We start from the raw sequence: 22,046 nt of genomic DNA on the forward strand, positions 1-22,046 counted from the left end.
AAATTAGCCGGGTGTGGTGGCGGGTTGCCTGTAGTCCCAGCTACTCGGGAGGCTGAGGCAGGAGAATGGTGTGAACCCTAGAGGCAGAGCTTGCAGTGAGCCGAGATGGTGCCACTGCACTCCAGCCTGGGCAACAGAGCAAGACTCCGTCTCAAAAAAAAAAAAAAGAAAAATTAGCCGGGCATGGTGGCGGGCAACTGTAGTCCCAGCTACTCGGGAGGCTGAGGCAGGAGAATGGCGTGAACCCAGGAGGCAGAGCTTGCAGTGAGCTGAGATCACGCCACTGCACTCCAGCCTGGACAACAGAGCGAGACTCCGTCTCAAAAAAAAAAAAAAAAAAAAAAAGCTTAATACCTGGGTCCAATATCCGGAATCTGGGAAGGGACCTAAGCATTGCTTTTTATATTGCCCAGGCTGGTCTCAAACTCCTGGCCTCAAATGATCCTCCCACCTTGGCCTCCCAAAGTGCTGGGATTACAGGGGTGAGGCTGGGATTACAGGGGTGAGGCTGGGATTACAGGGGTGAGGCTGGGATTACAAGGGTGAGGCTGGGATTACAGGGGTGAGGCTGGGATTACAGGGGTGAGCCACCATGCCTGGCCACAATTTCTTTTTATAACTTCACAAGTTTGAAAAAACAAATAAGATGATGCAAAACAAAATTAAAATGAATTCAAACATTTTATCAAAGGCCTATCTCATTCTGCTTAGCCCTATCTTAGGCTTCTCCACAAAATTCAGCTAAGAAGACTTAAGTTTTACCTCTTCCAAGGTACTTCCTGCTTCAGCAGAACTATGTAGAAAACAGTAAAAGATGCTAGAATGGGGCTATGGATGCAACTGGTAGGGAATTAGAGGTGGAAAAGGGCAACAGGTTGATCTTCTAAGTTATTATGGATAACAGTGGAAAATTTAGCACAAACATTGACTTTTTCTCCCTTCAAAACCCCATTCAAATGGCAGTAAAATAATTTTTTTTTATTTTTATTTTTTGAGATGAAGTTTTACTCTTGTTGCTCAGGCTGGAGTGCAATGACATGATCTCGGCTCAGCACAACCTCTGCCTCCCAGGTTCAAGAGATTCTCCTGCCTCAGCCTCCCAAGCAGCTGGGATTACAGGCATGCGCCACCACTCCCGGCGAATTTTTTGTATTTTTAGTAGAGACAGGGTTTCTCCATGTTAGTCAGGCTGGTCTTGAACTCCCGACCTCAGGTGATCCACCAGCCTCAGCCTCCCAAAGTGCTGAGATGACAGGCGTGAGCCACTGCACCCAGCCAATAATTTTTTTTTTTTTAATGGTGTTGTGGGCCAGGTGCAGTGGCTCACACCTGTAATCCTAGCACTTTGGGAATCTGGGGCAAGAGGATTACTTTAGCCTAGGAGTTTGAAACCAGCCTGGGCAATGTAGGGAGACCTGGTCTCTACAAAAAAAATTTAAAAATTAGCTAAGCATGGTGGCATGTGCCTGTGGTCCCAGCTACTCAAAAGGCTGAGGTGGGAGGATCGCTTGAGCCTGGAAGGTTGAGGCTGCAGTGAGCTGTGATTATGCCACTGCACTCCAGCCTGGGTGACACAGGAGACCCTGTCTCAAAAACAAAAAACAAAAAATGATGTGGTAGATTAAACATGTACACTGATTCTTTCCTCCTCCTTCTATCAAGAGGTTGAGTCCATTTCCCCTCCCACATGGACTCTGGGCTGGTCTGTGACTTGCTTTGACCCATGCGATGCATCAAAAGTGACACTGCGCCAGCTCCTGGTCTGGGCTGCAAGAGGCCTCTGGGATCCATGCACCATGTAGTGAGGCTCAAGAAGGATTACTGAATGATGAGCGACCATGTGGAGAAAGACCCCGCCAGCCCCCAGCCGTGCTGGACATGTGAGTGGAACCATTCTTGGATATTCCAGTGCCAGCCTATCTCCCAGGCGAATGTAGTTGCATGAAGGACTCCAGCTGACACTACATGGAGCCCTGCCCAAATTGCAAAATCATCTGCAAATACGTGGTTCTCGGTGTTTTAAGCTACTATGGTTTACAGTAGTTTATTCTGCAGCAATAGATAATACCCACATACAACAAATATCAGGAACAAACAGGCCGGGCGCAGCGACTCACACCTATAATCCCAGCAATTTGGGTGGCTGAGGCAGTTGGATCACCTGAAGTCAGGAGTTCAAGACCAGCCTGGCCAACATTGCGAACGCCGTCTCTCCTAAGAATACGAAAATTATCTGGGCATGGTGCCACGCGCCTGTAGTCCCAGCTACTCAGGAGGCTGAGGCAGGATAATTGCTTGAACCCAGGAGGCAGAGGTTGCAGTGAGCCGAAATTGTGCCACTGCACTCCAGCCTGGGTGACAGAGAGAGATTCCATCTTAAAACAAAAACAAAATAAACAAACAAACAAAAATCCAAAATACCTTATCACTAATATCCTCAGAGAAACAAGATCAAATATTGCAAGCATGAAACACAAACAGATTACTAATAAAACAAATATACACAAGCTGGTCATGGTGGCCCATGTCTATATTCCCAGCTACTCAGGAGGTAGGAAGGTAACTTGAGTCTAGCAGTTCAAGGCCAGCATGGGCAACATAGCAAGACCCCACTTGTGAAAAAAATATGATAGGAGGAATAATAGCTCAATAGGACTAGAGGAGAAAGTTGAGAAAATCTACTAGAAAACAGAACAAAAGGCAAAGTGATGGGAAATTGGAAATAAAATAAAATGGAGAATAAATGAAATTGAGAATGGGAACTGGAGAGCCAGTTTGGGAGACCCAACATCTAAAGTATAAGTTCAAAAAAGAGACACTGAAAAAATAAAGAGAAGGAAATAATCAATGAAATAATTCAAGACATCTTCCCAACACTGAGGGTCATGAATTTCAAGACTGAAAGGACCTACTGAGAGCACTGCACAATTAATAAAAATAGACTACACCTTGGCACATCATTGTGAAATTACGGAAGCTGGGCCAGGGAGAGGCTCCTAAAAGCTTCTGGAGAAAATGTCATGTCATATGAAAATAATCAGGAATGGAAATGGCTCTAGGCTTCTTACAGCAACACTGCTGCCAGTGGAGCAGTGCTTTCAAAATTCTGAAACAAAAAAAAAAAATGATTTCAGAACTACTATTCAAGTGTATAGATAGATTATAGGCATTTCCAGACATGCAAAGTCTTAAAAACTTCTCCTCCCTCCCACATACCCTTTCTTGCTTAGCCCAAGAAAAAAACCAGGAAATAACAAAACATGAGATCCAGGAAACAAAAGCTCCAGCGCAGCAGAGAGGTAAAAGGAAGGCGAAGGATGGTGGTGAAGCAAGAGCTCAGGAGGACCAGGAAAGAAGCCAACAGCACACACTGGAGAGACTCCTTCACAAAATGGAACCAACTGGGAAATGGACGTGTCTGAAATGATAGAGAGGCAATCTGAACAAGTGGTGAAGTTTCGGATTAAACTAATGAAAAATATATAGAAAACTAGACCAATAATGTAATCATTATTATCTAGAGAAACAACAAAAGGTTTTGTATGGAAGAAAAAATAATCACGGTATACTATAAATGTCCCCTATGAATAGCACATCCATAACAAAAATCACGTAAACACTGGGTGTCAAGTTTGCTCAGTCCTAATAAAACTGTATTAGAAGGATGGGGGTGAGAAAGGTTTGCAAATGGGAGCAAGACTAGGAAAGAAAATGAAATCCTATCTTCCAGGCCAGGCACGGTGGCTCACGCCTGTAATCCCAGCACTTTGGGAGGCCAAGGCGGGCAGATCACAAGGTCAGGAGTTCGAGACCAGCCTGACCAACATTGTGAAACCCCGTCTCTACTAAAAATACAAAAATTAGCCAGGCATGGTGGCGCATGCCTGTTATTCCAGCTACTCAGGAGGCTGAGGCTGGAGAATCACTTGAACCTAGGAGGCGGAGGTTGCGGTGAGCCAAGATCGTGCCATTGCACTCCAGCCTGCGTAACAAGAGCGAAACTCCGTCTCAAAAAAAAAAAAAAAAAAAAAAAAAAATCCTGTCTTCCATAGGGGGAAGCCAATATTTGCCTAAAGCTGAAAAATCATTAAATAAATAATCATGCATGCTATTTTGAGATGTAATGGTTTAGATTATCAAAGAAAGTAGTGAAAGTTATTGTCTTTCATGAGAGGAGAAGGACAGAAGTGGAGCAGGAAGCAGTTGTTGGTAAGAGATTTGTAGAACGATTTGACTCTTTAAATCATATGCATCTACAGCTTTGATGAGAATATTAGAATTTAAAAGAAAGAAAAAGAGAAGACAGGAAAGAGGAAGGGAGGGAGGGAGGGAGGGAAACAAAGGCCTGGTGCAGTGGCTCGCGCCTGTAATCCCAGCACTTTAGGAGGCTGAGGCAGGTGGATCACCTGAGGTCAGGAGTTTGAGACCAGCCTGGCCAGTGTGGCAAAACCTCATCTCTACTAAAAATACAAAAAAATTAGCCGGGCGTGGTGATGGGCACCTGTAATCCCAGCTACTCAGGAGGCTGAGGCAGGAGAATGGCTTGAACCCAAGAGGCAGAGGTTGCAGTGAGCCGAGTTGGTGCCATTGCACTCCAGCCTGGGTGACAGAGCAAGACTCCATCTCAAAAAAAAAAGGAAGGTAAGCGGGAGCCAAATCATTCAGGGGCTCAAAGATGGGGTGCACATGACTTAATGGACATTTTAAAATCTCAAGTAAACCCCTTTCCCAGTCAGGGCTCAGATTTCTTCATCTATATCTTGAGGGGCTGGGTGACAACGCCTGTTCAACCTGTCTGAGATCATCATGAGCTGTAGGAGAGAATGTAATCAAATATTTACATGATCAAGGGAAATGGTTCTTTTTTTTTTAACCTTTTAAGTAGGAAGGGTAATGTGCTGCAACAAGATTTGAGACAAGCACGTCTCATATATAAGCATAAAAACCCAGTCATCATGCTTACCAAGTACAAAAGGATCAAGGGCAGTGGTTCTAAAGAAGAATCACCCTACTGTAAAATGTAGATTCCCTGGCTAATCTTCTGGGGAGTCTGCCTCCTTGATGTGAGGCAGGGATGGGGAACTGGCATTTTTTTTTTCTTTTGAGACAGAGTCTCACACTGCTCATTCTGCTGCCCAGGCTGGAGTGCAGTGGCATGATCTCGGCTCACTGGAATCTCTGCATCCTGGGTTCAAGCAATTCTCCTGCCTCAGTCTCCTGAGTAGCTGGGACCATGGGCACCCACCACCAGGCCCAACTAATTTTTGTATTTTTAGTAAAGATGGGGTTTCGCCATGTTGGCCAGGCTGGTCTCAAAACCCCTGACCTCAAGTGATCCACCCACCTCTGCCTCCCAAAGTGCTGGGATTATAGGCAGGAGTCACATCCAACCCGGAACTGACATTTTTAATAAGCCTTCAAAGACATCTGATACCAGCCGTCTGCTTGCCACACGTTGAGCAGCGCTACTCCAGGACAAGTCCTTGGAGGTGCAAGATCACAGGTTTAATGGAGATAAAACAGCAAATCAATTCCCCTTTTCAGGGAGAAAGTGTCAATTTGGTATTGATATGTTTTTAGCACCCCTTTAGCATCAGATAATCTTCTGGAACAGGGAGCTGGCCACAGGCAACAGAATCTACCTGGAATTGAATTACACTGTTCGGTTTTCATTGCATTCTCCTTTATTCTTACCTTCTATTATGGAAATGAAACGAATTTTCGATTTACAATAGTGACACAAAGTTTCCTTTAAAATAGATTCACTGAAATTTCTAAGTATCCAAGGATGTATTTTAGGATGAAGAGACAATAAAGCATTTTCACTTTTTCCTAGACTCACTAGATTTCAGCACATGGATACTTGCAATATTGATTTGTATTATGAGAGTGATCTAATTATCACAAAAGGAGCTATAATCACTAACTTATTCTAAATAATAATGGTTACTGCTACCTTTACAATAATGTACAATCCAATGTTTAAAAATGATACCACTTGAGTTTGGTTTGATCCTATAAACTTTCAACAAATGTCTTGGGAGGCCAAGGTGGGCAGATCACGAGGTCAGGAGATGGAGACCATCCTGGCTAACGCGGTGAAACCCTGTCTCTACTAAAAGTACAAAAAATTAGCCGGGGGTGGTGGTGGAAACCTGTAGTCCCAGCTACTCGGGAGGCTGAGGCAAGAGAATGGTGTGAACCTGGGAGGCGGAGCTTGCAGTGAGCCGAGATTGCGCCACTGCACTCCAGCCTGGGCGACACAGCAAGACTCCATCTCAAAAAAAGAAAAAAGAAAAAAAAATTTTTTTTTCAACAAATGTCTTAAAATTTAAAAGCAGGCTGATTAGTTTGGAACCAGACTACAAGTAGAGCTAACATTTGGTGAATAAGAAAACATCACACTACATTTTGGATGTATGAAAGAAAACTTGCCCATGTGAAGACATACGAATAAAGAAATGTACTATAGATAATACTTTAGGGAAAAAAAGAGTGATCTATAAATAAAAACATTTGACGTATTTGAAAACGTGTGGGTCTTGCATACGATTCACATGATAAATCTAAAATTCAACCTAGCAATGGATAAGAATTAAGAATGGATGGTTTGGGCAAAGGACATTAACAGACATTGCTCCAAAGGTGATACATAAACGGCCAACAAGCAAATGGAAAGATGCTTAACATTACCAATTATTAGGGAAATGCAGATCAAAACCACAATGAGATACCAGTTCAGGCCCATTAAAATGGCTAGTATCAAATAAACAGAAAATAACAAGCATTGGTGGACAAACTGGAACCCTCCTCCTGCATTGCTGGTGGGAATGTAAAATGTTGCATCCATTGTGGAAAACAGTATGGCGGTTCCTCAAAAAATTAAACATACAGGCTGGGCGCAGTGGCTCACGTCTGTAATCCCAGCACTTTGGGAGGCCGAGGTGGGTGGATCGCCTGAGGTCAGGAGTTCAAGATCAGCCTGGTCAATGTGGTGAAACCCCATCTCTATTAAAAATACAAAAATTAGCTGGGCGTGGTGGCAGGTGCCTGTAATCCCAGCTACTTAGGAGGCTGAGCAGGAGAATCACTTAAACCCGGGAGGCGGAGGTTGCAGTGAGCACAGATTGCGCCACTGCACTCCAGCCTAGGCAACAGAGCGAGACTCAGTCTCAAAAAAAAAAAAAAAAAACATACAGTTACCATATGATCCAGCAATTCTACTACTAGGTATATATCCTAAAGAATTGAAAGTAAGAACTGGAGCGTGCAATATTGGTTTTCTGTTCCTGTGTTAGTTTGCTAAGGATAATGGCCTCCAGCTCTATCCATGTTCCTGCAAAGGACATGATCTCATTCTTTTTATTTATTTATTTTTTTTGAGATGAAGTCTCGCCCTATCACCCAGGCTGGAGTGCAGTGGCACGATCTTGGCTCACTGCAACCTCCGCCTCCCAGGTTCAAGTGATTCTCCTGCCTCAGCCTCCTGAGTAGCTGGAATTGCAACCTCTGCCTCCCGGGTTCAAATGATTCTCCTGCCTCAGCCTCCTGAGTAGCTGGAATTAAAGGCAGGCGCCACCACGCCCAGCTAATTTTTGTATTTTTAGTAGAGATGGGGTTTCACCATGTTGGTCAGGCTGGTCTCGAACTCCTGACTTCGTGATCTGCCCGCCTCAGCCTCCCAAAGTTCTGAGATTACAGGTGTGAGACACCATGCCTGACCATGATCTCATTCTTTTGCATGGCTGCATAGTATTCCATGGTGTATATGGAATATACATGATAAGTCACTCTCACTTCAGTTGGCTTTCACGAAACACTGTGACAGGCACAATAGGACAAAGTGTCTGTTGGCATCGTTCTCCTCCTACCTCATTGACTGAACTTTGCTGCTTCCACTCCTTTGCATGACTTCCAAATATCAGAGGACCTTGGGGGCACAGCTTGTGCCTCTTCTCTTCTCTACTTATAGGATATTCTCTGCCTAGTGATCTCCACCAGCCTGCGGTATAGATGTACCTGTGTGCTTGTGACTCAAAGATGCACACCTGCAGTCCTGAGCTCTATGCCCAGATGTGGGTTCTCCACTTGGATGTGCAATGGCCATCTCAAACTTAGCATCTCCAGACCAAAAACCCCAAATCTGTTATGTTATTCCCCCAAAGCCCAAATCCATAACTTCCCCTTGACATCTCTCCCCCAAATCCCTCCCTCACTGCACTCTTGCCTTTCCCTCCTCCAACAAGCCAAGCTTTTCCTAACTGCAGGGCCTCTTCAGGAACAGTTTCCTCTGCACAAAACTCTGTTCCCCAGACAGATCCTTTCACCTCCTCTGAGGCTCTGAGGGCCTCCCTTCCCACCTCTGCTTCTCACTCCTTCACATTAGTCTGTTTCATTTCCTTCATTGCACTTATTATCATCTGAAATTATGTGTTGGTTTACTTATTTTCTCTCACACTTGTTTTTGTTTTTTTTTTTTTTTTTGACAGAGATTTGCTCTGTCGCCCATGCTGGAGTGCAATGGCACAATTTCAGCTCACTGAAACCTCCGCCTTCCAGGTTCAAGCTATTCTCCTGCCTCAGCCTCTTGAGTAGCTGGGACTACAGGTGCCCGCCACCACACTTGGCTAATTTTTTTGTATTTTTGGTGGAGATGGGGGTTCACCATGTTGGCCAGCAACTGTGCCCGGCCTCTCACTTGATTTTTAATCTCCATGAGAGCAAGCACTAGGTCTTGCCTGGGCCTTTATCCACAGCAGTGAGCATAGCACCTGGCACAGAGGTAGTTCTGAACATTAATTATTGAATGAAATAAAATAATGAATGTAGGCCAGGCGCGGTGGCTCACGCCTGTAATCCCAGCACTTTGGGAGGCCGAGGCAGGCGGATCATGAGGTCAAGAGATCAAGACCATCCTGGCCTACACGGTGGAACCCCGTCTCTACTAAAATACAAAAATTAGCTGGGCGTGGTGGCGCGCGCCTGTAGTCTCAGCTACTGGGAAGGCTGAGGTAGGAGAATCGCTTGAACCCAGGAGGAGGAGGTTGCAGTGAGCCGAGATCGCGCTGCTGTACTCCAGCCTGGCGACAGAGCGAGGCTCTGTCTCAAAAATAAATAAATAAATAATTTTTAAAAATAATGAACGCAGGCCCAAGAAGAGTTGTGGGAAATGGGGTGATATTTCTGCATAGACTTCTAAGGCTAAGAAGGAAAACAAACAGAGGTGGTGGGCACAAATCTACCCCCACCCCAACTGGGTCCCAACTCTGGGCTCTCTGGCCTGGCGCCGTCACTGAAAGGCCCCGTTCCCCAAACCTCAGGGTATTCTTGGTCCCTCCTGTTCCCAGCGCTGTCAATCCCCCGCCCACCCCCACCTTAGTTGCATGTTCCAGCCTCTCCGCCCCGCCCCTCCCCGCCCTGAAACGGATGTGATTTTTAGAGGAGTCCACTGGGCTTGGAGTCAGTGGCAATAACCAGGGGCAATAACCAGGCGTGTCCCAGCGGGGAGCCCAGCTCTGCAGCCCTGTGCGCAGTAGAGAGCTGGACTTAGGCTGGCAGCATGGCCGAGTTCAGGGTCAGGGTGTCCACCGGGGAAGCCTTCGGGGCTGGCACATGGGACAAAGTGTCTGTCAGCATCGTGGGGACCCGGGGAGAGAGCCCCCCACTGCCCCTGGACAATCTCGGCAAGGAGTTCACTGCGGGCGCTGTGAGTGCGCGGGAGTGGGTAGGGGTGGAGGTGAAGGGGGCGAGCAGGAGGGTCCGGCCTGACGCAAACTTAACCTCCCCTCAGGAGGAGGACTTCCAGGTGACGCTCCCGGAGGACGTAGGCCAAGTGCTGCTGCTGCGCGTGCACAAGGCGCCCCCAGCACTGCCCCTGCTGGGGCCCCTGGCCCCGGATGCCTGGTTCTGCCGCTGGTTCCAGCTGACACCGCCGCGGGGCGGCCACCTCCTCTTCCCCTGCTACCAGTGGCTGGAGGGGGCAGGGAGCCTGGTGCTGCAGGACGGGACAGGTGAGGGGCTGGCCGGGCTGGGGCTGCAGGGGGAGCACAGGAAGGGGTAGGGGACTGGGGGTTGGGGAGAAGAGCAGGTGAAATGGAGAGGTGAGCTGGTGTGGCCACAGAGTAGCGGGCAGAGGAGAGGGATGGCGGGGCCTTGGGGAGGCGGAGGTGGCAGCCTGGTGTAGGAGAAACTGTACTTATGGGAGGAGGGGACCTAGTAGAGGGTAGCAATCGTGGAGACTGTGTGGCTGGTGGTAGTGATGGTGAGTTTCTCTCCCCGCCCCAACCTACTCCCCTTCTCCCACAGCCAAGGTGTCCCGGGCAGACCACCACCCTGTGCTCCAGCAACAGCGCCAGGAGGAGCTTCAGGCCCGGCAGGGGATGTACCAGTGAGGAGGGGGTTACTGATGGGGGAGGGTGTGCCCAAAGGATGAGGGGCAGCTTGAGTGTCCTGGTCATGACAGAGATTAAAAGCCCCTGCCTCCACCTCTCCTAACAAAGCTGCTCCTGGGATCAGCAGCATCTACAGGAACGTATTAGAAATGCAAATTCTCAGGCCACCTCCAACCTACTAGGTCATTGAGGGTGGAGAGCGGGAATTTTTGTTTTGACAAGCCTTGTAGATGACTCTGGTGGCCACTGATGTTTGAAAAACACTGCTCTAGGGCCAGGTGCCATGGTGGCTCACACCTGTAATCTCAGCACTTTGGGAGGCCAAGGGAGGCGGATCACCGGAGGTCGGGAGTTCGAGACCAGCCTGGCCAACAGGGCGAAACCCCATCTCTACTAAAAATACAAAAATCAGCTGGGCGGGGTGGTGGGCTACGTGGGAAGTAATCTCGCTACGTGGGAAGCTGAGGCAGAAGAATAGCTTGAACCCGGGTGATGGAGGTTGCAGTGAGCCGATCACACCATTGCACTCCAGCATGGGCGACAGAGCAAAACTCCATCTCAAAAAAAAAAAAAAAAAAAAAGAAAGGAAGGAAGGAAAGAGAGAAAGAGAAAGAAAGAAAGAAAGAAAGAAAGAGTGCTTTAAATGCCTTACCTTTGCTGGTGTCTTCCTTGCCCTGGGACTTTTTCATGCATCGGCTTGTTGTATCCTCCCAGAAATCTGAGTAGAGCCAGAAACACGCCCCTCAAGCCCCAGGAAACTCACCCTCCAGGGCTAGCAAGGGGTGAGATGGGGGCTCTCTCTGTGCTCTGGGCTCAGCATTGGAGGTCACAGGGGAAAACTGGGACTTGGAGATAGCAGAGGAGTTGGGGCCGCTAGTGAGGATTCCCTTGGCACAAAGCCAGGAACTGCATTCAGGAGCAGATTTTCAAAAGATCTTGATCCAGCCAGCTCATCTGCTATCTAAAGCCTGGGCTGCAGGCTTTTGCTCCTGGTCTCTGGGATCAGAGCAGCCACAGGCTCATTTCGTTCCTGGTAATTCTCCATGTGTCATGAATTCCACCCCTAAGGAAGCCATTGCACCAAATCTGGCAGCAACAGCCCCAAGAAAGGGAATAGACATTGAGGTCTACTGTGTCCAGGGTCAGCCTAGGCCCTGCCAAAACGAGCTGTGAGATCTTAGACCAATTTTTTCATCTCTTCAGTTCTTATTTTCTTCTGTAAAAGAAACTAAGAATACCAATCTCGTTTGGGTTAGGAGGAACAAATGAGAAAATGGTTAAGAATGTAGGTGGTCAGCTGCTAAGTCTTGCACAAATGTGTGCTCTTGCTCCTTTCCTGTCTTTCAGTTAACGCTGTTCCAACACTCTAGGCTCTTATAAGAGGTACAGTGAGGTCTCAGATCCATTGCAACAGCATTGCCTGGGAGCCTGTTAGAAATCAGAATCTGCATTTAACCAAGATCTCTATGTGAGAGGGATTCAAGTCTGAGAGGAAGGGTTTGGCCACCACCTGGTGGCAGTGTACTTTAATTGCAAATTTTTCTTTGAAGTTGAAAGCTCAAACCCAAAAGCAAGTTTTGAATGAATCAAAGAACGAATGAGTGAGAGCATGATTGGCTAGGGGTCATCAAGTTTGCAGATACATGAATTTACCATTTCCCTGGAAGGTCTTTGGCTGTGTTGCTTGTTTGAGAATAGAATTTAGAGATGCCTCAGGCGGCTCCCCCTAAACTATGAAGGCTGAAGTGCCTCTCTATGGGACACCTACCAAAGGCAACTTAAATCTTCTGTGCAGCCCCTGTCCTAGGATAGTCTCGCCTCTACAAGATGCCTCTGTGTTAGTCGGGACTTCTATAGTTGCAAGAACAAAAGCTAACTCCAACTAGCAGGCAGAAAAAAAGTTTGTCGGCCAGACACAGAGGCACTTACAGAAACACAGGCAGGAATTGTCCACCCAGTGGAAAATGGCCATAACTAACAGTCTGTGTTTACTGCTATAATCTACATATCCAGAGAGAGACCACCTCTCTGGCTCAGCCCCAATGGCAAATTCCCTGGAAAGGACTCTGATTGGCCCAGCTCTAGTCAGGTGCTCAACTCTGGACCAATCACCCTTGACCAGGGGAGCCATCTCACTGTGGGAAAATGGCAGCTCCCTTGCAGCCTCCTTGGGTGGAATGGAAGGGCAGATCCCAGGAGGGCCCTCTTGGCTGAAAGGGTCTGGCTCTGACCAGGCCCCCCCAAGGGGACTGCCTCTCCATCTGCCCTAGCGAAGAGGCTCCTTGAGGCCTCTTGCTGACCACCTTCCCTCTCTACCCTCCAGGTGGAAGGCTTACAACCCAGGCTGGCCTCACTGCCTGGATGAAAAGACAGTGGAAGACTTGGACCTCAATATCAAATACTCCACAGCCAAGAATGCCAACTTTTATCTACAGGCTGGCTCTGCGTGAGGATGCCCACCCTTCCCTGCCCCTGGGCCTCAGATGCCCTATGACCCCTGCCTTCTGCCCTCCGCTAGTCAGTTCCCCCACCCTCAGTGATATGAGTCACATAGTCCTACCCAGGAAACAGCCTCCTACCCACTACCAATCCCACAGAGCAATAGCTACCTTAGGGGTGGTGACTACCTTGGGCCCGGAGGCTGGTTCAGGATCCCAAGAGGCATAAGGCTGGCTGACAGGGAAGGGTCTCCCAGGGCCTCCTCCCCACTCCCCACCACTCACATCCCCTGGCAGTTTTGCAGAGATGAAAATCAAGGGGTTGCTGGACCGTAAGGGGCTCTGGAGGAGTCTGAACGAGATGAAAAGGATCTTCAACTTCCGGAGGACCCCAGGAGCTGGTGAGGAGCTTGGGCCAGGGATCCTGACCTCTTTCTTGGGGCATCAACTCCTGTGGCTGCCCAGAGTCTCAGAAAGCCAAGCACCAATTTGCTATGTAACCCTGAGCAGGCCCTTGCTAGACCTTACTTTTCCCCACAGAGACAAAAGAGAATATGGACGGAGGGGATCCCTGACCTTCTAACGCCTTCTAATCCAACAGACATTTGTTGAGCTGCTACATATCAGACACCGGGTTAGGGGCTACATGGTTCTTCACGGGGCTCACAGTTGAGCAGGCCAGTTGGTGTTAATTAGACTCAAAATCAAATAATTCATTTCACTGTGAAACATGCTCATTGGATCCAGTGAGTGTGTAAAGGGGGCACCTGTCATACCCTGGAGAGGGCCCCAGGAAAGCTCTCCCGAGGGGGTGAACTATGCTGAGACCTCGAAGTTCAGTAGGCCTTAGCAGTGCCAAGGATGGGCCTTGGGGGCAGAGAGCAGTTCGGGGAACAGTGAGTGTGAAGGCCCTGAAGAGAAAAGGATCAGCCACCTTTGGAGGAAAGAAAACACCACTGTGGTCAAAGTGTAATGAGCAAGAGAAGGAGGGCGAGAGAAGGAGCAGGAAGGTGCACAGGGGTCGCACAGGACTGTGTCGGCCATGGCAGGACTTCCTCGGCCCAGTGCTTGACTGGTTGCCAACAGGGGAATAATGTGGTCACTGTGCACTGCTAGGGGGGCAAGAGACTATGAGAACCTGCTATGAGGCTCTGGCCGTGGTCACCAGAGGATGGTGGCCTCAGCAAGGCAGTGGCAATGCAATGGAGAGGATGGGTGGACCGAGAGGTACTCAGGATGGAGAATCAATGGGATTTGATATGTGGGGGGTACTGCCAAGAGAGGTCCCCAGGCTCCGGCTGGGCGTGGTGCTCACACCTGTAATCCCAGCACTTTGGAAGGCCAAGGTAGGTGGATTGCATGAGGTCAGGAGTTTGAGACCAGGCTGGCCAACATGGCAAAATCCCATCTCTACTAAAAATACAAAACTTAGCCAGGTGTGGTGGCATGGGCCTGTAGTCCCAGCTACTCAGGAGGCTGAGGCCTGAGAATTGCTTAAGCCTGGGAGATGGAGGTTGCACTGAGCCAAGATAGCCCCACTGCATTCCAGCCCAGGCAAGACAGTCAGACCCTGTAAAGAGAGAAAGGAGGGGGGGGGGAGAGAGGGAGGAAGGAAGGAAGGGAAAGGAAAGGAAAAAGGAAAAGGAGGAAGCTGAGGCAGACAGATCACTTGAGCCCAGGAGTTCGACACCAGTCTGAGCAACATAGAGAAACCCTGTCTCTACCAAAAATACAAAAATTAGCCAGGCATGCTGGCATGTGCCTGTAATCCCAGCTACTTGGGACGCTGAGGCAAAAGGATCGGTTGAACCCAGGAGGCAGAGGTTGCAGTGAGCTGAGGTCGCGTCACTGGACTCCAGCCTGGGCAACACAGCGACACAGCCTGTCTCAAAAAAAAAAAAGGGGGGGGGGAAAGAAAAGAAAAAGAAAGGGTCCCCAGTCTCCTCTGTAGGTAACTGGGTGGGGGATGGAGCTGCCATTTCCCAAATATCAGGCAATGGGACTGACCTGAGCTGTAGGAATAATATGTATTTGGTCCCCAACATGTTGCATTTGAGGCTAGTGAGTTATTCAGGGCGAGTGTCAGGCAGACACTGGGATGGATGGGCTGGGGACTATGATTTGCTATTGGATGAAGAGGCAGTGACTGAAGACAAGGGGCAGGGGAGGTAACCCTGAGGACCCACTGTGAACATTAGGCAGAGGCCTGTGGGAGCTGGAGTGACCCCGTCCCCATGTCCCCCGCCCCCTGCAGAGCATGCATTTGAGTGACCCTGTCCCCGTGTCCCCCACCCCCTGCAGAGCATGCATTTGAGTGACCCTGTCCCCGTGTCCCCCACCCCCTGCAGAGCATGCATTTGAGTGACCCTGACCCCGTCCCCATGTCCCCCACCCCCTGCAGAGCATGCATTTGAGTGACCCTGTCCCCGTGTCCCCCACCCCCTGCAGAGCATGCATTTGAGTGACCCTGTCCCCGTGTCCCCCACCCCCTGCAGAGCATGCATTTGAGTGACCCTGTCCCCGTGTCCCCCACCCCCTGCAGAGCATGCATTTGAGTGACCCTGTCCCCGTGTCCCCCACCCCCTGCAGAGCACGCATTTGAGCACTGGCAGGAGGATGCCTTCTTCGCCTCCCAGTTCCTGAATGGTCTCAACCCTGTCCTGATCCGCCGCTGTCACTACCTCCCAAAGAACTTCCCCGTCACTGATGCCATGGTGGCCTCAGTGTTGGGTCCTGGGACCAGCCTGCAGGCTGAGCTAGAGGTGAGGGGTGCAGGGATCTGGGCTCTGCACAGTCCCATCTCAGTGCCTTCGCACCCATCCCCTACTGGAGACAGAGGGGCACACTCACATTTGTTAGGGACCTACCGCGTGCTGCGTGCCGAGCACACCCTCCTGAAACACACTCCTCTCCCAGCCCTGAATCCTCTCCCTTCTACCACTGCACCCCCTTCATTTAGAAAACCAGGTGGTAGCCCCAGCTCTCCTTTCTTCTGCAGAAGGGCTCCCTGTTCTTGGTGGATCACGGCATCCTCTCTGGCATCCAGACCAATGTCATTAATGGGAAGCCTCAGTTCTCTGCGGCCCCAATGACCCTGCTATACCAGAGCCCAGGCTGCGGGCCGCTGCTGCCTCTCGCCATCCAGGTCTGCAGTCAGGCAGGGGCAGGGCAGCGGGGAGGAGGGTCAGGAGAATGGTTGGCAGACACTCATGGCTGCCTCTCTCCCCACCTGCCTCCCCCCAGCTCAGCCAGACCCCTGGCCCCAACAGCCCCATCTTTCTGCCCACTGACGACAAGTGGGACTGGTTACTGGCCAAAACCTGGGTGCGCAATGCCGAGTTCTCCTTCCATGAGGCCCTCACGCACCTGCTGCACTCACACCTGCTGCCTGAGGTCTTCACCCTGGCTACCCTGCGCCAGCTGCCCCACTGCCACCCTCTCTTCAAGGTCAGTGGCTTGACAACGTGGCCCAGCCTGTGCCCATGCCTCTGTACCTCTTCTAAGCAGCCTTTCCTCACATGGCCCTATCCATGCAAGCTGGGATGCAGAGCCCCAGTCCGCTTCAGCAGCATCTCCTGGCACAACTCCCCTGGGAGCCTGCTCTCCAGCAGGCCCTGAGTAAGATAAATGCGGTACCCCGGAGAAGCTCCCTTCTTAAGGGAGATCAGACAGCATTAACAGCCATCATAGAAGCCCAAATCTTAAGAAGGGGAAGGACCTGAGGCTGGCAGGTGCCAAAGTGTGAACATGGCTTTGAGAGACCGACAAGTTTTCTGCAGATACTTCTGGGGTGGGGGAGGGCTGGGTGGGAGGCCCCTGTGCTCTAGGGTGGGTTCTGTAGGCTTCCTAGACCCTGCTAGCTTTCAGACGGCATGGATTCGAGGCATCTCCTCTGTGAAGGGCAGGATGGCTCCCTCCCAGGGTCCACCCACAGCCGCCGCTCAGATTCTCTGATCCTTCTAGACGTCTCCTGGGTCCTGGATGCGGGCCCTACTCTGTGCTCTTCCATCCTAGCTGGTTATTTCTGACTATCTGCAGCTTCTGGGGCCTGGCGCTCAGAAGTGGGCTCTGGTGGACGGCTCCACATTGCCAGGCCCACAGGCCCTGGTTTTCCTAGTGCCTTCCCTGCCTAGGGACTAGGAAATCACAGGATGCCAGAGCCAGAAGACACAGGGCTCAGCCACATCAGCACCCACATTTGACAAAATAACCTGAGGCTCAGGGAGAGGAAGGAGCACGCCTGAGCTCCCAGAACAAGCTGCTGGTGGAGCCCAGCAGGAACTCCAGGGCTCAGATCCCTGTCCCAGGCTGCCTCCTCTCATTCCTGTTGCTTCTTTCCAAGTGACTTGCAGGACTGGTGCCTTTGTGGGGGAAGGTCTGGGGTCAGAAAGACCCGGGCCTCCCCCAGCTCTGCCGTTTTCCTGCCGTGCAGCTGCTGATCCCGCACACCCGATACACCCTGCACATCAATACGCTTGCCCGGGAGCTGCTTATTGTGCCGGGGCAGGTGGTAGACAGGGTGAGAGCTGTGTTGGGGAGGGAGTGGGCAGGCCACTCCTTCAATGTGAGAAATTTGAGGTCCTGGGGTAGGAGTGGCCCGTCTCCCCGACACCAGTGCTACCTCCTGCTTTCTGGAGCAAGGTCTGTAGGACCCAAGAGTCCTGTCTCTCAGTCCACAGGCATCGGCATTGAAGGCTTCTCTGAGCTGATACAGAGGAACATGAAGCAGCTGAACTATTCTCTCCTGTGTCTGCCTGAGGATATCCGGACCCGAGGAGTTGAAGACATCCCAGGCTACTACTACCGTGATGATGGGATGCAGATCTGGGGTGCAGTGGAACGGTGAGGGGCCGTCCCTGGGGAGCCGAGGGTTGGTTGGCGACGCGAGAAGACAGGAAAGGAGACTGAGGCCCCAGGGAGGCTCACGTTGAGGAGGAGGGCCAGACATTCATGACGCTAAGCAGAGGCATTCCTCAGAGCGGGTCGGGGTTGGAGGCTGGACCTGAACCTGGATGCATTGCAGCTTTGTCTCTGAAATCATCGGTATCTACTACCCAAGTGATGAGACTGTCCAAGATGACAGAGAGCTCCAGGCCTGGGTCAGAGAGATCTTCTCCAAGGGCTTCCTAAACCAGGAGAGCTCAGGTACAGGGACCTCAGCCCTCAGGCTGAGTGAGCCCGTCCCCATGTCCCCCACCCCCTGCAGAGCGCGCATTTGAGTGACCGCATCCCCGTGCCCCCCACCCTCAAGGCTCACCCTCAAGCCTCCGCAGCAGGGTCCTCAAGTCCCTGGAAGCCCCATCCCAGCCTAGCTCTCCTTGCAGGCATACCCTCCTCACTGGAGACCCGGGAAGCCCTGGTGCGGTATGTCACCATGGTGATATTCACCTGCTCAGCCAAGCATGCGGCTGTCAGTGCAGGGCAGGTGAGGAAAGGCCAGCGCCCGGGGTGGCAGGCTGGAGGTGACCCAGCTCCTCAGCCTCATTCTGCCCTCTCGGCTTTCAGTTTGACTCCTGTGCTTGGATGCCCAACCTGCCACCCAGCATGCAGCTGCCACCACCCACCTCCAAAGGCCTGGCAACACGCGAGGGCTTCATAGCCACCCTCCCGCCCGTCAATGCCACATGTGATGTCATCCTGGCTCTCTGGTTGCTGAGCAAGGAGCCTGGAGACCGAGTGAGTGTGGGGCTGGGAGGCAGGCTGGGCCAAATTGGGGTAAGAGAGGGTGTGATGTTTACCCTGCTGGCCCACACCCAACCCTGCCATCAGGTAGCGGGTCGCTTTGCCCCACTGACCCTCCAGTGGGACACATGAGCCTTGGACATTTCACAGTGAAAGTCAAATGGCCAAATGCGATGATGCAGAGCCACTCTCAGTAGCAAGGGGAACATGTAGTTATGCTCCTTGGAAATTCCGAATTGAGCTTTCATTCCCCAAAAGCTTCCTGCAGATAAGCTTTACGTGGATATCTGTTTAAGAGGAGGGACATGGATCGGGCCCCATCGAGGGCTACTTCAGGTCCCACGCTTGGGGGCTAGGGCCAGAGCTGGCTAAGGTAAGTCGCAGCTGCTCAGATAGTGGGGACCGGGAGTCTGGGATGCAGGACCTCAGCAGCCACCTCACCCAACCCTGTGGTGGGTCCTCAGAGGCCCCTGGGCACCTATCCGGATGAGCACTTCACAGAAGAGGCCCCTCGGCGGAGCATCGCCGCCTTCCAGAGCCGCCTGGCCCAGATCTCGAGGGTCATTCAGGAGCGGAACCGGGGCCTGGTGCTGCCCTACACCTACCTAGACCCTCCCCTCATCGAGAACAGCGTCTCCATCTAAATCCCAGGGGAACACAGGCCCAGATGATATCCCTTTGACCACATCGCTCTAGGATAGCTGGCACCCAGAGAAAAGGACTCCTCAGAAAAAACAGGCCCCAATGTGCCTCTCCTGGGACAACCAGACTCTGTGTAACTCACCCCCACCACCATACACACACAGAAAAACAGAAACAAAATCAAAACAGAGAAAGCAACAAACCCACCAAGAACAGAGTCTCAGGACAGAACCACTGAGCCTTTTGGAGGCTCCAAGCCTCAAAGTGCCTGCAGAGCCCACCTTGAGGGTTTTGCTAGTTGGTTTTGTTTTGCATTTTATAGCCATGGGGGGAAGCACATAATCCTGCCCCGGGGCCCACTAGCCTCCACTGATTGGACCTTATGGTCACCCAACTCAAGGACAACCACCAAGAAGTGGCTGCCAAAGAGACTGGGCACAGTGGCTCATGCCCGTAATCCCAGCACTTTGGGAGATGGAGGCGGGAGAATCATTTGAGGTCAGAAGTTCAAGTCCAGCCTGGACAACATAGCGAGACTCCACCTCTACCAAAAAATAAAAATTAAAAAACAAATTGGGCCTGGTGGTGTGTGGCTGTGGTCCTAACTACTCGAGAAGCTGAGGTGGGAGGACTGCTTGAGCCCAGGAGTTTGAGGCTGCAGTGAGTTATGATTGTACCACGGCACTCCAGCCCAGGTAACAGAGCAAGACCCCGTTTCTATTAAAAAAACAAAAAAAAAAAAACAAGGCCAGGCTCAGTGGCTCACACCTGTAATCCCAGCACCTTGGGAGGTCAAGGTGGGCAGATCACCTGAGGTCAGGAGTTCAAGACCAGCCTGGCCAATGTGGTGAAACCCCGTTTCTACCCAAAATACAAAAATTAGCTAGGCGTGGTGGCACACACCTGTAATCACAGCAACTTGGAAGGCTGAGATAGGAGAACCACTTGAACCTGGGAGGCAGAGGTTGCAGTGAGCCCAGATCATGCCCACCGCACTCCAGCTTGGGTGACAGAGTGAGACTCCGTCTCAGAAAAACAAAAATGAAAATAAATGCCCAAGAGGTTGATTGTGACCTACTGTCTCAGCTTTAAAATGAACAAAACACTGAAAAAGGGTCACTGGGAGCCAGGCAGAATGAGGACACACTGCCCAGTCGGCACAGGCAGTGCCTATGATACTTTCTTAAAAACGTCCCCTAAAGTTAAAGACTTGTACGTTATAAGGCAGGTTTCGTTTCCAGAGAATCAGAAAACATTATCGTATCTCTAATCATACTTTGCTGCTAGATTTCATCTTCACTGATGGAATTACAATATTTCATACACATTCTTTCATTCTGTTTTTCTTTTTTTTCTGGCTCATATTCAGTGAGCATCCACTAAGGTAAAAAAGTGTCCTTTAAAAAAAAAAAAAAACTCCAGTGGAGACACCTGGTGGACATCACCTTAATCAAATAATCCAGGTGAGTTCGGGTGTGGTGGCTCACACCTGTAATCCCAGCACTTTGGGAGGCTGAGGCGGGCGAATAACTTGAGGCCAGGAGTTAAAGACCATCCTGGCCAACATGGCAAAACCCCATCTCTACTAAAAGTACAAAAACTAGCCGGGCTTGGTAGCAGGCGCCTGTAATCCCAGCTATTTAGGAGGCTGTGGCAGGAGAATCGCTTCAACCCAGGAGGCAGAGGTTGCAGTGAGCCGAGATCATGCTGCTGTATTCCAGCCTGAGTGACAGGGAGAGACTCTGTCTCAAAAAAAAAAAAAAAAAAAAAAAATCCAGGTGAACTTGCTGATACCATGTTGCTTTGCTCTAATGTTGTAAGAAGAGCACCTCATCTCTGTGGTTTCTTCTAGAAACTCATAACTATAGTCTAGTGATGAGAAAAATACAGACAAACCCAAATTGAGGGACATTCTACAAAATACCTGACCAGCACTCTCCAAATTTTAAAATTGCCTTTGCTTTTTCAGTGTAAAAACAAAATGCATCCTTTACAATTCACCTAATGATTTCCATCACTTCTACTCATTGCAGGCATGAGTGCTTTTGTTTTTCAGTTTTGCTGATTTCTATAAAACAATGTGGACAAAAATGCAATTTATATACTATAACTGCATAAACACTACCGTTGGAAAAAAACAGAACAGTGACTCAGAAACGGTAGGACTGACTGGCAAGTGGCATTTGACCTGCTCATTCTTTGTTGAGAGTGAGTATACCAAAAGTGATTTAGAGATATATGTATCTGTCAAACTTCTTTCTATCAATTCCTGCTAACTTAAGCAATAAAGGAGTTGATGGAAAAGAAATGGAGTTCCTTGAGAAGTTAAGGAGCTGACTATGCAGGCCAGGTGCAGGGACTCACGCCTGTGATCCCAGCACTTTGGAAGTCCAAGGCAGGAGGATTGTCTGAGCCCAGGAGTTCAAGACAGCTTGGGCAGTATAGTGAGACCCCATCTCTGCAAAAAAAATTTAAAAAGTAGCAGAGCGTGGTGGCTCACGTCTATAGTCCCGGCTATTCGGGAGGCTGAGGTGGGAGGACTGCTTGATCCAGGGAGGCAGAGGTTGCAGTGATCACACCAGTGCATTCCAGTATTCCAGACTGGGCAACAGAGCAAGATCTTGTCTCAAAAAAAAAAAAAGAAAGGCCAGGCATGGTGGCCCACACCCATAATCCCAGCACTTTGGGAGGCCGAGGCGGGTGCATTACCTGAAGTCAGGAGTTCAAGACCAGCCTGACCAACATGGTGAAACCCCGTCTCTACTAAAACTACAAAAATTAGCCGGACATGGTGGCAGGCGCCTGTAATCCCAGCTACTTGGGAGGCTGAGGCAGGAGAATCACTTGAACCCGGGAGGCAGAGGTTGCAGTGAGCCAAGATTGCACCACTGTA

General features: G+C 50.3%; 1 protein-coding gene and 1 pseudogene across 1 annotated transcript; one reads left to right on the forward strand and one right to left on the reverse strand.

Moving 5' to 3' along the window:
- Nucleotides 1-4,880: 4,880 nt before the first annotated feature.
- Nucleotides 4,881-4,978, reverse strand: LOC129018543 (small nucleolar RNA U13; annotated as a pseudogene).
- Nucleotides 4,979-9,462: 4,484 nt separating this feature from the next.
- ALOX15B (arachidonate 15-lipoxygenase type B) lies at nucleotides 9,463-20,410 on the forward strand. The gene is made up of 14 exons (XM_054456733.2): nucleotides 9,463-9,706; nucleotides 9,791-10,010; nucleotides 10,306-10,387; nucleotides 12,715-12,837; nucleotides 13,127-13,230; nucleotides 15,419-15,591; nucleotides 15,828-15,974; nucleotides 16,073-16,276; nucleotides 17,262-17,348; nucleotides 17,502-17,671; nucleotides 17,853-17,974; nucleotides 18,154-18,254; nucleotides 18,335-18,505; nucleotides 18,976-20,410. Exons 1-14 carry the CDS (start codon nucleotides 9,560-9,562, stop codon nucleotides 19,153-19,155), a joined length of 2,031 nt encoding a protein of 676 aa, XP_054312708.1. The 5' UTR covers nucleotides 9,463-9,559; the 3' UTR covers nucleotides 19,156-20,410.
- The last annotated feature ends 1,636 nt before the right edge of the window (nucleotides 20,411-22,046 follow it).

Source organism: Pongo pygmaeus, chromosome 19 (assembly GCF_028885625.2).
Source record: "Pongo pygmaeus isolate AG05252 chromosome 19, NHGRI_mPonPyg2-v2.0_pri, whole genome shotgun sequence".
In the NCBI taxonomy this organism is placed as follows: Eukaryota; Metazoa; Chordata; class Mammalia; order Primates; family Hominidae; genus Pongo; species Pongo pygmaeus.

Bases quoted from the DNA above. Each gene is read 5' to 3' on its own strand.
- ALOX15B (XM_054456733.2), top strand. From the start codon at position 9,560: ATGGCCGAGTTCAGGGTCAGGGTGTCCACCGGGGAAGCCTTCGGGGCT. The intron at 17,672-17,852 runs GTGAGGGGCCGT...GATGCATTGCAG, and splicing joins ATCTGGGGTGCAGTGGAACG to CTTTGTCTCTGAAATCATCG. The intron at 18,506-18,975 runs GTGAGTGTGGGG...GTGGGTCCTCAG, and splicing joins GCAAGGAGCCTGGAGACCGA to AGGCCCCTGGGCACCTATCC.